Source organism: Amphibalanus amphitrite, unplaced genomic scaffold, assembly GCF_019059575.1.
Source record: "Amphibalanus amphitrite isolate SeventyFive unplaced genomic scaffold, NRLGWU_Aamphi_draft 001433F_arrow, whole genome shotgun sequence".
Classification (NCBI taxonomy): domain Eukaryota; kingdom Metazoa; phylum Arthropoda; class Thecostraca; order Balanomorpha; family Balanidae; genus Amphibalanus; species Amphibalanus amphitrite.
The window spans coordinates 95,175-111,410 of record NW_024882926.1 but is presented as its reverse complement, the minus strand read 5'-3'; the positions used below and the strand labels follow the sequence as shown (position 1 = coordinate 111,410).

The window sequence follows — 16,236 nt, the reverse complement described above, 5'->3', positions numbered from 1 at the left end:
GTTGCCGACGCCTGTTTGCAGGTCAGCCCACTATAATTGTTATACATATCGAAAAACCGATAAAGTTTTAGGCGAAAAAAGCACTTATTTTAGGCCCATTTTTGATTTTTTTTGCGATATTAGGTAAAAACAGAAGCTTCTTATCCTAGGAAAAATAAAATGAGAAATCATTCGAAGGTGGCACACTACCTTTAACTTTCGCCCCAGAGTGGGGGGGGGGCATATGTTACCACCCTGTCGCGTTTTTTGCGTGTGAATAAAAAACCTACGCGCCGCACCGCTTGGGGTAGCTTTTGGTACATCAATTTTGGATAATGTGTGAAATTTTTGACCCCAGGTCATGTCAGGTCAGGTCACCAGGTCAAGTTAACTGACCAAGCCTAAAAAAATGTTTGCAATCATGTCCAGCCTACAGTGTTTGTCAGAAAGGTTTCAAACTTGGTGGATTGCATGCTGTTATGGGCGCCTACAATTTGTATATCTCGGATTTTTTATATCCGTGACCTAAGGTCAGGTCAGTGGCGTGACCTTTCCATTACAAGTCAATGGAGAAAAATGAAAATGCCTCTAGATCCGTGTGTACGCATCGGAACAGTCCAAATATTTCAGAATCACAATGATTTAGTCCACGCGTGATGACCAAGGTGTCATTTTTGCTGATAGCCTCTAGACAGGTCATCCGAGGTCACTTGAGGCTACAAACAGTTTTTTTGCCAATAACTCGCGATTGGAAAGAGATAGAACGCTGGGGATGGTCTCATTGTGTTTGTCTTGTTGAGACGCATCGACTGATATGCAACATGACCTTTTCCGGTAAGGTCATGACCTTGACCTGAGGTCAAATTTTGATCTTTCAAGGTCAAATTCTAGTTCATTCGACGCGTCTCGGCGAGGGGAACACGATTCTGGCAATAGAAATGTTGTGACTTTTTGTAGTCTAAAGTTATTGTCGAAAAACACTTTTCGTAAAAACAGCTATTTTTGGAGTTTTTGCCCTCTGGAGGCTAAACCGTTGACCTGAGGTCAATATTGATAAATGACCTTTTCAAAAGAAGAGTTCAAAAGCTATCTATTGCTCTTCCATGCGTTTTTCTAGCTACCATAGTTCATGAGATAGCGGCATGTTTTCTGAAAAATATAATGACAATTGGCAAATTTTGACCTTTGATGACCTCTGGTGACCCCAATATTGCTCTAAGGTGAAAAATGACAAAAGAGGGATGAGTGCAAAAGAGGGAAATAACAAGGCATGGATCTCAAATTTGGACGTGGATTGAAGGCGGTAGGGACTATTACATATATTCCTTTTTTTAATTCAAAAATCTTTTTGAATTTTCGCCTATTATATTAAAAAATACTTTTTGTTTTTTGGAGGTCAAAATCCAAAAATTTCACAAATCCGAGACAGCAGTTTTGTAGCCCTGTTGGCTGTTCTACACCTTTTATGTTTAATCTTTTTTCTGTACCTTTCTCTAAAGCCTAGGCTCTTCCCGCGAAACCTTTTTTTGGGGTCGAAAATGGTAGAAATGACGTAAATCCGACGTCATTAGCCGCCGACCTTGAGCTATTTTTGGAAAACTGTTTGGTCACAATGTGTAATTACGGAGCGAGCGAAGCGAGCGTAGTCTTTCCTTAGATTAACGGAAATTTCTGAGTATGAGCGGCCGGCCGGCCGGCCGGCCGTGGTCACGCTTTTGCGAGGCTTATATCTCAGCAACCACTTGACCGATTTACATGCGGTAATTTTTGTAGGGTAGCTTCATTCCTTCTACCAAGTATTGGACTATTGCCGATGCATGTGAGTGACCCCTTATGCACGTGCCACGTGCAAAACGAAGAGGTGTCACTTTTGTAATTGTTGCAATATCTCGGTAACTACTTGGCCGATTGCGCTGAAAGTTGGCATGTAGGTAGGCACCCACTAGGCAATACATATCCATGTGCCAGAATTGGGGTGCTGCTGCACGTGCGCACGTGCAGGGGTCGATTCCAGATCTCGAGAACGGCTGGACCGATGGCGCTTAAATTTGGCACATGGTTAGGGACCGGTTAGTAGGGTGCCGTGCAAAACTCAGTTGGGACCCATTTTGCACGTGCGCACGTGCAGGGTGCCGCTTCCAGATCTCGAGAACGGCTGGGCCGATTGTGCTCAAATTTGGCACATCGCTAGAGACCGGTTAGTAGGGTGCCGTGCACAAGTCAGCTGGAGGTACCTCGTCGAAATTTCGCACGTGCAAGGCTCACCCTCTCGCTCGCTCCGTTAGTCGCCCCAAAAGGCGTTATACTGGTAGCTACTCCCGGTAGGGTACTGAAAGTTTGGTGACGATCGGATTCGGCGCAGCGGTTCTGGAGCTATATCGGAAAAAACTAAGGGGGGGGGGGGGGGCAATAGCTCATCAACGTCCCAAAATAACATTTTTGCTCAGGTGCCAGAGGAGAAAAATTGGAACGTGATTGGCCGGACGGCGTAGAATCTTCGTCGTTCGAGACAGTCCAAGAGACATCGAACGCGGGGTAAATCATAAGTTGTTATAGAGCAAATGTCTCGACAAAATCCGTTCATTTGGCTGTTCGTCTTCTGCAAGCCAAGCCACAGACCTTAGGTCAAATCTGAGGCGAAGTTGGCGAAAGGGCTTTGAAAGAGCTGCGTATTGAGAGCTGTCTATTGAATACGCTTATTAGTATTTTCCCAGTTGCTAACATGTTTAGGTATACTGAAGTAACACTAAGAGTGCTTTCGGCTCTTGATCGAGCTAGAGCTTCGCTGAAAAAACGAGCATGCCAAGACGAGAGAAAGCCGATGATAGGTACCCAATGTCAAGGGCTTCGAACATCCCACGTCAACTCCCAAAAGTAGGGAACATCTGGACCTGCTAGAACTGTATGAATTGAGGTTGTTATTGGGCTAACGAGGTCCAGTTTACAAATGTTATACTAGTTTTGAACCAAGACGATGACTATGCATTAACCCGGCAGTTGCTGGGGTATTTCGCCACCCACCGTTTGCTGGGGGGGGGGGGCGTTAAACGCCCCCAGCCGATAACTCGAGAACCAATAGGCGCAGCGAAACGCACGAGGCGGCAAACGAAAGAACGCGACGAGACGCTTCAGATGAGTACTTTTAAGTTGAATTTTGAGGTCACAGGTCGGGTCAAGGTCAGGTCAAACACCTGAAATCGGGCTTTCAGTAGTATGGACTTCAGGACTTCGCAATGGGCGCCTCTCGTCATAAACTCTGTCAAAACGGTGCACAATCCATCATATAAGGCCTACAAGAGTGTCAGCTCCATGTAGGGGTCAGTCAAGCATAGGTCAGGTTCAAGGTCAGGTCAACCCGGTAGGCACATATCCTCGAAAATCAAAACTGATATTCGCAGCCTGTGACACATGTTTTATGGGTAATTTGGGGCGTAGAACACGATGGTGACATTCATTTTATCATATATGTACGTGTTTGGCTAAAAAAGTTCAATTTAAGAAATGCATGTATCATGGTCGTGAAGTAGTCACGAGAAATTGCCAAGATTCAGTTCAAGATTTTGGAAAATGCGGAACGATAATCAATAATCGAAGATAGCCATTTAATTGTTCATGGTATTGGCAGTCTAATGGCGTTTACGGCATGTCTGTATGTCTATTCTGTGATTTTATATGATTTTTTGAACATATGCCGTTTTTGGTCGAAAAGTCAGAAATCATGACGTCACTAAAACCTCGATATCACAAAAAATTTTCCGACCGATTTTTTTGAAACTTTGTCACAATGAACTTCAATCAATTCCCTACAGGTACCCAAAATTTGGCGCGCCTGCGCCGCGCCGTTTTTATGCTATGACCCGGCGAAAAAAGTGGGGGCGTTTAACGCTCCCCCCCCCCCAGCAACTCGCGGGTTAAGGGCAGACCAGGTCAGGTCAGGTAGACAAGTAGGCTTTCTGCCAACAGGGTTAAAACCAGTGGCTATCAACACTGGGCGTGTGAGTACCCTACTATATTTGCCTTGTAAAGGCCTGGCTACACTACGCGTTTTCTTAGTGCGTTTTTTGCGTGTTTGCGTGTTTTGCGTGATATCGTTCTAGAAAAAAGAACGATATTACGTTTTTGTGATGTTTTTCACCTTAAATTTTAGTTACCTAAGAGTTATATTAGCTTTTGTATATAACCAAAGTAAAAATTATATTGTTTATAAATTTTTTCCTAGAACGATATTACGCAAAACACGCAAACCTGCAAAAACGCACGCAGAAAACGCATAGTGTAGCCAGGCCTTTACAATCTGCTTTTTGGTACATTGTTGTTGACATACTGTACCAGTATAGCGCCTTTTGGGGCGACTAACGGAGCGAGCGAGGGGGTGAGTCTTGCACGTGCGAAATTTCGAGGGGTACCTCCAACTGACTTGTGCACGGCACCCTACTGACCGGTTTCTAGCGATGTGCCAAATTTGAGCACAATCGGCCCAGCCGTTCTTGAGATCTGAAAGCGGCACCCTGCACGTGCGCACGTGCAAAATGGGTCCCAACTGACTTGTGCACGGCACCCTACTAACTGCTCCGTAACCGTGTACCAAATTTGAGCGCAATCGGTCCAGCCGTTTTCAATATCTGGAAACGACCCCTGCACGTGCGCACGTGCAGCAGCACCCCAACTCTGGCACATGGATATGCAGTGCCTAGTGGGTGCCTACCTACATGCCAACTTTCAGCGCAATCGGCCAAGTAGTTACCGAGATTTTGCAACAATTACAAAACTGACACCTCTTCGTTTTGCACGTGGCACGTGCATAAGGGGTCACGCACATGCATCGGGAATAGTCCAATACTTGGTAGAAGGAATGAAGCTACCCTACAAAAATTACCGCGTGTAAATCGGTCAAGTGGTTGCTGAGATATAAGCCTCGCAAAAGCGTCCGCACGGCCGGCCGGCCGGCCGGCCGCTCATACTCAGAAATTTCCGTTAATCTAAGGAAAGACTACGCTCGCTTCGCTCGCTCCGTAATCATTGACATTGATGATATTACGTGTCATTACGGAGCGAGCGAAGCGAGCGGAGTCTTTCCTTAGATTAACGGAAATTTCTGAGTATGAGCGGCCGGCCGGCCGTGCGGACGCTTTTGCGAGGCTTATATCTCAGCAACCACTTGACCGATTTACACGCGGTAATTTTTGTAGGGTAGCTTCATTCCTTCTACCAAGTATTGGACTATTCCCGATGCATGTGGGTGACCCCTTATGCACGTGCCACGTGCAAAACGAAGAGGTGTCAGTTTTGTAATTGTTGCAATATCTCGGTAACTAGGGGAGAGTGGGGCAAAGCGGCCACCCTAACGCTTCTTACGATACCGACGCTTGATTTCTAAACTTGGAAAGATTCTTTCTATACCAATGTGATCCCTATTAAATTGCCTTTTATTCCAACTGCGTTTCATTTCCAAAGGCGTTCACATATGGGAGATATTGACAAAACTTTAAACCTATAGCATATTGGCCACTTTGCCCCATCCCTGAGGCAAAGCGGCCACCGGCGACTTCTCAAGTCCCGATATGAGAAACTGAATAGTTGCCTCATATACGACTAGGGTATTTGATGGTGACAAGGTTCAAGCGAGGATGGATGTTTACTTAGTTATCTTCCCACCTGTAGATAAACAAATAAAGGATTTTCATAGAAAAACACTTAACTGCATTATTTGGTAACTCTTGTAACCGAAAAATGGTCAAACTGAATGCCTGACGACACATTTGAATACAAATAATGTTTTTATCCAGATGGAAACAAGTTATGGCCAATTGGGGGCTGGCCACTTTGCCCCGGCCACTTTGCCCCGCGCATACCGTCCGAGGCAAAAATATTCCAGCTCAGCTATAAGTGGAGTAAAAAGCATTAAAATTGGTATGAGTCATGTACGATAACCAAACAATGCATGGACAAGAGCGCTTATAAAAATTCCAAATGGTTATGGAATAAGATAACATTTAAAAACTGTAAACATAGTTGGTAACCTGGCAAGAAATGCTTTTCCGTGTTTCACAGAACAATGGCGATGGGCGTGAAACCACGGTCTGGCTCATTCGAACGGCCGCGAAGAGAAGTATAATTAGAAACCATAAATTGGAACTGACACTAGATGTGGAGGGCTAAAACGATGGGTGGCCGCTTTGCCCCGGGTGGCCGCTTTGCCCCACTCTCCCCTACTTGGCCGATTGCGCTGAAAGTTGGCATGAAGGTAGGCACTCACTAGGCACTGCATATCCATGTGCCAGAGTTGGGGTGCTGCTGCACGTGCGCACGTGCAGGTGTCGTTTCCAGATCTCGAGAACGGCTGGACCGATGGCGCTCAAATTTGGTACACGGTTAGGGACCAGTTAGTAGGGTGCCGTGCACAAGTCAGTTGGGACCCATTTTGCACGTGCGCACGTGCAGAATGCCGCTCCCAGATCTCGAGAACGGCTGGGCCGATTGTGCTCAAATTTGGCACATCGCTAGAAGCCGGTCAGTAGGGTGCCGTGCACAAGTCAGTTGGAGGTACCCCCTCGAAATTTCGCACGTGCAAGGCCCACCCTCTCGCTCGCTCCGTTAGTCGCCCCAAAAGGCGTTATACTGGTTAATACTATGTATAAGGAACTGCTTAATTACTGTCTTGCTACCTATCTACTTGGCTTATTGTGATTCGGTATAGTTATATTCGACGTGAACTGACAAGTGTCTTTGGACCCCTATTCCACCAGTGTCTGAACTACTGCCGCTCATGCGGGCTGCGTCAACGTCACCAGAAGAACCAAAGTGGTCTCGGGAGGGCTCTCCTGACAGTGACGAAGAATGGGTCTCATCACAGTGTGTGAGGAAGTCTCAGAGGCTGAGGGACTCTACTCCCATAGACAGTGGCTCTGAGAGCGACTTTCGGCCAGTTGTGAAGGAGGAGATAAAGATTGAAGTCACTTCACCAAGGGTAAGCGGACAAATGCTTGGTGCTCATTTCTCATTATTGCTTTTTTTCTACCAACTTGTTATGCACATGTAAGATATGTCCCAATTCAGTGAAGTGGGTAACATGTTTCGTTTAACGTTTCCGATTTTTTTTTTATCTGCTCTAGGTTGAGCGGCCGTCGTCTCCCTCGGTGCGGGACGACGATCCTTTGTCGGACCACGCTCTCCATTCGCTGGTGAAGGAGGAAAAGTTCCGACATCGATCACCGTCACCGTCTGAGGACTCCATCGGGTTCACTGAGGTGGACCGGGACAAGTAAGGACACGACTCAAGGGGAGACCGGGTTCAATGGTAGCTTTTTTTGCATTTGATCATGTGGTGCAAAAACGTTTGCAGTTATAGAGTTCCTTCTTTTATTTTCATAAACTACATATGATGTTTTGTCTTATAATTGCAGTTTAAACATTTCCGAAATACATCTTTTTCGGGTCAAAATTGTGGTCCCAAAAAGTCCGTTCAGCTGTTACAATTCACCCCAGGTACGGGATCAAAAGTAAAACCACCCGGGGACAATTTTACCATGTTAACTAACAGGTTACAGCAACACAATTTTTTCCAAAACTTTGATTAAACAAACGTGTTGAACACTTGTTCATCTTCCCAGACATGGTACAGGAACGGTTCTTCTCAGGAAAAAAAGGCTTAAAACCTTGTACTTATACGGGGGTTGGATGGACCTGTTCTCCCTCGGCTTTTCGCAAATAAATCGAGTAAAAAGCTGCCGATTGCCACAAAGCTTACAGTTCTCTTAATTCTAGCAATGTTTCATCTACGAGTGGCAGAAGACGTATGTACAGGGTGACACAAAAAAAAACGGTCATCACCAAAATTCGAATAACTTCGGAAGTTTTATTCAGATCACCACCAAACTTCGGCCACTTTAGGTCACACCTATGTAGCAGACATCCACCAAGTTTCAAGTCTTCACTACGAATACTTTTAGTACAGTGTGTGTTTTACGGACGCTCCACAATGTGCTCCAGGTGAGCGCCCCGGCGCTGCAGGGCGTAGGCACACCTGCATCCGGCGGGCAAAGTTGTCGATAACCCGATAAGAATAACGTTTCAGGGGTAGCACACCGATGAACTGACCCCCTGAGCACTGTCTCCAGAGGCCATTGCACTCTGTAAAGTGCACAGCCATCGGGTTATCGACAGCTTTGCCCGCCGGATGCAAGTGTGCCAACGCCCTGCAGCGCCGTGGCGCTCACCTGGAGCACATTGTGGAGCGTCAGTAAAACACACACTGTACTAAAAGTATTCGTTATGAAGACTTGAAACTTGGTGGATGTATGCTACATAGGTGTGACCTTAAGTGGCCGAAGTTTGGTGATGATCTGAATAAAACTTCCGAAGTTATTCGAAATTTGGTGATGACCGTTTTTTTTTGTGTCACCCTGTACCTTGAAAATTTGATGGCCTTGACCTAATGGCCTGTGACCTATAACCTGTTACATTTAACCCCTGCAAGAATGTTATAATTGTCCCCGTCGCGCCGTGACATATTTTAGACGAAACTGGCGCAAAAAGATGAAGCGTGGTAAGCATCTAATGCTTGCTTTCAATTTATGGACTACAAGCCTGCCAACGCTTTCACAAAGTCTGAAGTCGATGTATTATCAATTGTGGGAATGAACTAATCAAATATAACGGTATAAAAATTTACAAAATTCTATCAAAAACACATTACTGTGCACCCTGCACAGCCATCGACATACCCGGCACCTTCGTTTCAAACTCCGTTGAGAAAGGCAGTATAGAATTACGCATTTTCGGTACATATACATATATCATATCATTTCTCGAGGCCATGTTTGGCCGGAATCGCGATTCGGCGTATGTCGGCTCGCATTAGCCGCGCGTTTGCAAGCTTTTCGTGGTTTCAAACGTTCAACATGTGATTCGATGTTGCTCCCGTGCATTAGGGTGGATGTCAAGGTCACCTGAAGGTCAGGTCAGGTCATTGGCCTTTGGTGACCTCGGTTCACTTTTTCGAGTTTTACATGTTTCTAGGCTAGTTATTTTAGTTTAATTCGAATTTAGAAACCATTTGAACATTTACGAAGTAGTTTTGGTGCCTTCGTAACATGTTACGAAGCTGTCAGAGGCGGTTGACACCTACTACGAATACCCATCACGACCCCTACTTGTTGACCTGACCTGACCTGACCTGGTCTAAATGCTTAAGGATATCATCTGTGATCAAAACTAACACGATATTCGTGATCAGCACCCCGAAAAACCCCATAGCAGCCACACTTTGACTTTCTAACAGGTCCCGATTTTCCCGACTTTTGGGTCATTGACCTGACTTGGAAGGTCAACCAATGACCTAGGACCTTAAAATTGGGCATCATTGGCTTCCTCTCGTCACGGGCAACACGCTCGTTTTTTTCCGCGAAGCTCTAGCTCGATCAGGGGCCAAACGGCAAGGGGGAAGGGGTCCAACCGACCCCCCCCCCCCCCCCGCTACACGTTAGGAGCTGGCAAACGCCGCACACATGCGAGGGTTAAATAATTATGTGCTATTAATTACTAATTCTATATTGACTGCATAGTGCATATACGTTATACATTAATCAATTATGACATATCTATTGACCTACGCAGGACGTCAAAGCCCGTTCCGCGGGGCTCTGAGCTGCTGGTGTACTACGGAGACGACTCGGCCCGGGAGCTGACCGTCCACTCGGAGACGTCTGAGGAGTCTGTGACTTCCTCTCCGGCCGGACCTTCATCTTCAGGTCAGTTCATCGTTTGCGGCTCCGAGAGCTATGGTATCTAGGGCTGAGTCGGAGTCGATCGGAGTCGGCAGGTTTGCCTGTAGTCGGAGTTAAGTCGCTTAAATCTTACCGATTTCGACTCCGTAGTCGGAGTTAACACTGCATGGCATTAGGTCATGTCTTACACCTGGTTAATTGACGATATTTCGCTCGTTGTCCTTTGAAAATCATATTTTGTTGAAACTAAGGACATATCCCTGTTTTAATCGAGCGTTTTCAGTTAAAAAGCTTTAGACGGCTGCTGCGTCAAAATCTGTTTTTTATTTCTGCATGATATTTAAAAATTATTGCTTGCAATACAAGGCATAAGAGCGCCCGAAGGGTCGCTTCAGCCAAGGTTAAAAAAAAATCAGGCATGAAATTTAATTTCATTATATGAAATTGGGTGCTGAGACTAATGTTATAAATACCGTGGAATGGATATGGCGTCACTGGCTAAAGGTAAGGCGCAGAGAACGGCTATTAAATGCAAAATGGTTCTCTTGCATTTCAGTCCATCGTATCTTGACGGTCCCAGCGGCCGATTTAACCCGCGCCCCGTAGGGGGGGGGGCCGAAACGGCCCCCCCCCCCCCTGTCCTTTTCGGTCGATATCTCCTAAACGGCTGGAGATATCGCCACCAAACTTTCAGGACCCCTCCGGGCATCAATTTTACACATTGTGACCAAAAATTTTTCCAGAGGCTGTGATAGGTTGGCCACAAATGACGTCAGAGTGACGTCATGCTCTGTCATTTTCGACCGAAAAAAGACCTTCGCGAGAAGACCTGTCAGGCCTACAGCTTTGAAGATACAGAAAAATGATCAAGACATAAAAGGTGTAGAATTGACAGGGCTACAAAACTGCTATCTCGGATTTTTGAAATTTTTGAGTTTTGATCCCCAAAAATCAAAAAAGCATTTTTTTGGATATATTAGCAAAAACATCCAAAAAGTTTTTTGAGTTTCGAAAAAAAACCGGAATATATGTGATAGTACCTACCGTCTTCTATCTACATACCAAATTTCAGATCGATACCTCGTTTTTTGGCCAAGTTATAGCGAAAAAACTGTTCAAAAATGATGACGTCAAATTTTCAAACTCAATTTTTGGCAATTCTAGAACTCGTAGAGCAAAACAAAGACCACCATTAGACTCCCCGTGATGAGCTGCATCGAATGGATACCCATTTTATGCAAAAATATCAACTTTGAAATTTGACCTAATTTGACCTGACCTTGACCTGACCTTCACCGAAACGTGACCTAGGCTGGCCCCAAAGGCTGCCTAACCCACATAATCGCATTTGTCATGTAAAATGGACCATAAAACATGTATCACACGACACATTCATATTGTGACCCCCGGTGACCTGACCTCGCTGTGACCTGACCTGGTATCAGTGACCTCAGATAGCAAAGTATGTGTTTGACGAACAATATACCATCGATGGTTTTCAATAAATTACCAATTTACTCGATTTCACAGCACATTTCTTGAATTGCCTGTGAACGGTGAAAATCTGACCTTTGACCTGACCTGTGACGTCATCGGTTTGACCTAGGTCAATGAAATTTGGTCACAAGGTAGTTCCCGGGTAGGGCTATCAAATGCCGTTTGAATTTTGAAAATCGGCCGGTAACTTTCCGAGATCTTAGGGGGGGGCCGAAACGGCCCCCCCCCCCCTACGGGTGGTAGGGTCCGCCGGTAGCCCTACGGGGCGCGGGTTAATAAACTTCGGTAGTGTGTCTGTTTACCATCCATGTGAATTATACGCCCTAAGAAATTACACCCTCTATAGATGTGGGTGGCTTTACTGGAATGGGGTGGCGTATTATTATCCATCAGTGGTGTGCTTTCGATTGTTTTGGACTATATTTTACCACATCCACTGCTGGTATTACTATAAATATTACCTAATGCTATGTATAGAAAGCACCCCTTTTATAAGATTGGGCCAATGAAGGTAAGTCTCTCGAGCTCGGCTTTACCGCTCAGCCGCTACGGGCCGAGGAAATCGGTCCTCGCCTGAGGGCAGGATGGAGGTCAGGGCGGGAGCGCGGGGCAGCCGGGTATCGCCTGGTGCCGAGCGGGTGCCCCTCCCTCCCCCTCCTTCCCCTCTCCGACCCTCTCCGACCCTCCCTACCTCGGTGGCGGATTCAGCCAAGTTACCGATTCGCCTAACGTGGGAGGCCCAAAGCAGGGGACGTACTTTTTAGATATACAGTACCTACACGCCACACGGGCCCTTGTCCCCGTTACCGCGCCGGCAGGGCTCTGGTCTGGACATCGTTTGAGACTTGTTTGTTTGAACTTGGGCGGCAAAACCAGTGGACTTCACCCGGATCATTCACGGGGCTGTTGGGCAAGGCAGCCGGCGCCTCTGTGCACCGTCTTTCTCTCGTGAAGTTCCGACCGGTGAGCGGCCCAGAGCTGGATCTGCCGGACAACACCATCGCCGACCTCAGCAGCGACCAACTCCTGCTGTATCAGCACACCAGAGCCGTGCGGACGGGCAACACCTCCTCAAAGGAGGCCTGGAAGAAAATCGGTCTCCTGAACCAGTAGCGGCGGAACACCTTCAATTAAGGGGGGGGGGGGCACTGCCGACTTTTGGTCCCATTCTTTCCATGCAGCGCCCGTAGGGCTAATGTTAACATGCCAAAATCAAAGGGGGGCACGGTGCTCCGGTGCCCTCCCCGTTCCGCCGCCTATGCAAGACTGCACGGCGGCCAAATTACCCCAGTATCTGGGCCATTTGGCCGGGCATGTGATTCAGAGAGATAGGTAACCATTACAGAGCTGAGACAACCTGAAAGATTGACGCCCAAGATTCTGCTTAACTCATGAATTCTGGATTGACTCGACTCATGACTGGTGTGACGATCCAGATGCCCCAATGCTGACTCAAACGATAAGCATCGTGACTCGTCTTGGATTCGCCTGAAATCCTTAATTTTTCAACGGACTAGGCTTAAACTCGATTCATTTGAATCAGTGCAAGTGAGGAGCCACACTTGATTTACGAGCTTACGACTCATGAGTTAAGCGCTGCCCAGTGATAACAACAGCCAATCGTAATGGCCGCCAAACGTAGATTGCTTTAGACGACAATCGCACTGCAAAAGGAACGAGTTGGTTGTTTATTTCAAACTCTGTCGTGAACATAAACCAGTATAACGCCTTTTGGGGCGACTAACGGAGCGAGCGAGAGGGTGGGCCTTGCACGTGCGAAATTGCGAGGGGGTACGTCCAACTGACTTGTGCAAGGCACCCTACTAACCGGTCTCTAGCGATGTGCCAAATTTGAGCATAATCGGCCCAGCCGTTCTCGAGATTTGGAAGCGGCACCCTGCACGTGCGCACGTGCAAAATGAGCCCCAACTGACTTGTGCACGGCACCCTACTAACTGGTCCCTAACTGTGTACCAAATTTGAGCGTCATCGGTCCAGCCGTTCTCGAGATCTGGGCCCAATCTTACCAAATGCCGTGAATGCGCATTCACGGCATTTGGTAACTTTCAGAACTATTCCACACTCACTAATTCATTCGTTCAGGCAGCATTCACAATCATTCACGCTATCAAAATCATTAGCCAAGATTAGCTGGATGTAAATAAAAAGGATGTCTTTGCTATCAGTCCCGTAAACTCCGCCCAGTGCTGCCAAATCCTATTCACGGCATTGGTAAGATTGGGCCCTGGAAACGACCCCTGCACGTGCGCACGTGCAGCAGCACCCCAACTCTGGCACAGGGATATGCAGTGCCTAGTGGGTGCCTACCTAGTTGCCAACTTTCAGCGCAATCGGCCAAGTACATAGTTACCGAGATATTGCAACAATTACAAAACTGACACCTCTTCGTTTTGCATGTGGCACGTGCATAAGGGGTCACCCACATGCATCGGGAATAGTCCAATACTTGGTAGAAGGAATGAAGCTACCCTACAAAACTTACCGCGTGTAAATCGGTCAAGTGGTTGCTGAGATATAAGCCTCGCAAGTCGCAAAAGCGCCCGCATGGCCGGCCGGCCGCTCATACTCAGAAATTTCCGTTACCCGGCAGGCGGTGGGCCTCCCGGCCACCTTCCGCGCGATGGGGGGGGGCATTTATTTGCCCCCCCCCCGTATCTCCGAAACTACTGGACGGAACCGGAAAATTTAAACGGCGTTCGATAGCCCTGTCATATTTGCCGAAGGAAACCAAATTTCATTGACCTCGGGGTCACCGATGACGTCACAGGTCAGGTCAAAGATAAAATGTTTCACCGTTCACGGGTCTTCTAGGGAAAGCGCTACAACACCGAGTAAAACGCATTTTGCCGAAAATCAGCGATAGGACGTCAGTTGTCTAGTACATATGTTGCTATTAGAGGTCACTTGTCATACCAGGTCAGGTCACAGGTCAGGTCATCAAAGGTCACCAAGGGTCACCACATGAACCCAACTTTACTAAGGTTGTGCGATGCATGTTTTATGGCCAATTTTTCATTTCCAACTCAGTGGTGTTGGTTATAAGACCATCAGGTACGGTTTAGGTCACTTTCTGGTGGAGGTCAGGTCAAGGTCAGGTCAAAAAGGTCAAATTTCAAAGTTGATAGTTTTGCATTAAATGGGTGTTGATTCGATGCAGCTCGTCACGGGGAGTCTAATGGTGGTCTTTGTTTTACGCTACGAGGTCAAGAACAGACTGTGCATGGATCCGAGAGCTGCCCCGCAGGGGGCTGACCGTGGTCAGAGCTGCTGCTTAGCCGAGGTCATCTGGCCCCGGCTTTGCGGCGGCTGTGACTTCGGCCAGTAAGGGGAGTAGCGCCCCCTCGGCCCCAGCTTGACGCGCGTTTGACCTGGACTTGCTTTGGTTGCCGGATGGATTGCCTGCTGGATTGGCCCCGCAGGGGGTTGGCAGTGGCCTGGGTCGCTGTTGGACTGGGCTCCTTGGGCCCTCGCCCCGCGGCGGCCCTGGCCTCGGCCAGCAAGGGGAGTAGCGCCCCCTCGGCCCCAGCTTGACCCATGCTTGCTTACGATTTGCTTTTGATCACTGGATGGACAGATGGTACGGCCCGACTTTTCTTGGTTTCCGTGGTTTTGTTTCTCTTGAGCGGTCTTTGTTTGCTTTTGCTTTGCTTCTCACCGGATGTCCGCGTTTCGTTCGATCACAGCTTTCTGATTCCTTTCCCCCCTTTTTTTCGTTTTTTTTTTCGCACCCGCAGGAACACAGCCGAGTTGGGCTAGTGTAAGGGGAGTGGCGTCCCCTCGGGTACCAGCCGGTTTTACTAGGCTAGGCGAGCCGACCCGTACCCCAGGACAACGGGATCCTGGAGGTTGAGCCCCCCACCGTGCGGAGCCAGTCGCGGTGGCTGGGCAACACGCCTCTTTGGCCCTGAGTTCTGTAAGGGCGGGACACTCAGTGGGGCGCCGCACTTGAGGAGCCATTCCCAGTCGTGATGCCGCCGGGGGTGGTGTCGGAGAGGTGTCGCCGCCGGGGTTCGGGCACTTGTGCTCGTCCTCCGTCGGTGGGACTGATCTGTCGCTGCCCCTGGCGGTGACTCGGCGAGGCGTCAAGGGAGGAGGCGGTATCCGACCGTGGGGGGTGGTGAGTCTCTCTCTCCCTCTCGGAAGGTGCCGCCAAGTCCCGTACAGTCAGCTCGGCCGTCCCAGGCCTTGTAGCGGCGCCGTTGCGGAGCGTCGGCGGCCGAGCTGGCGGAGACCAACTCTTTCACATGGATAACTTGACCGATCCCCCTTCCCCCCAGTCCAATCCCTCGGCCTCGGCCGATCCTCGCCCGTTGGCCTCGGCCGACAGGCGAACGGTGCTCGAGAAAGGTCCACGATCTCCTAAGATCCTTATCTTCCGGAGCGCAGACAGGGAGCTGAGCTCTCTGTCGCCCTTCCAGCGGAAGGATGGCTGCGACCGGTTTGGTTCAATCGTTCGTTGTGACCGGATGCGTGATGGCGCGCTGGAGGTCGAGTTCAGGAAAAGCGAGGAGGCGGCGAAAGCGTTGGACGCTACTCGCTTCGTGTTCTCCGAGGGACGGGCATCCGGCCGGAGGCTCGTCTCCATCCCGCTTACAGTGGAGCCCCACCGCTCTAAGAACTCCTCACGAGGGGTCATTAACTGCTTCGATCTGAGGGGAGTGAGCGACGAGGACATTGCGGACGGGCTCGCCGATTTCGGCGTGACAGCGGCTCGCCGCATCATGACGAAGAGAGGCACGGTCTCGACCAACAACATCATTCTAACTTTTGACTCTACTGACTTGCCGAGTGAGATTCGCGTGGGCTACGTGAAGGTTCGCGTGCGGCCTTTCGTCCCAGCGCCCATGCGCTGCTTCCGCTGCCAACGTTTCGGCCACACAAAGGACAACTGCCGAGGAAGACCCACGTGCTCCAAGTGTGCTTCGCAGGACCACACTGACGAAACCTGTGACTCGGAGACCCCCCGATGCGTCAACTGCGGAGAGGGGCAGACGCCGCACTCCGCGTATGATAG

The 16,236-nt window shown here is 48.6% G+C and overlaps 1 protein-coding gene across 6 annotated transcripts in view; it reads left to right on the top strand.

The window, feature by feature from the left end:
- Positions 1–16,236, top strand: part of LOC122373024 (zinc finger protein 84-like) — a 54,010-nt gene that overhangs the window by 14,255 nt on the left and 23,519 nt on the right. For all 6 annotated transcript variants that reach the window (XM_043350750.1, XM_043350751.1, XM_043350749.1 and 3 more), the window contains 3 exons: positions 6,726–6,946; positions 7,092–7,240; positions 9,595–9,728. In XM_043350750.1, the coding sequence (XP_043206685.1) occupies positions 6,726–6,946; positions 7,092–7,240; positions 9,595–9,728 (504 nt within the window). The remainder of the gene's footprint in view (positions 1–6,725; positions 6,947–7,091; positions 7,241–9,594; positions 9,729–16,236) is intronic.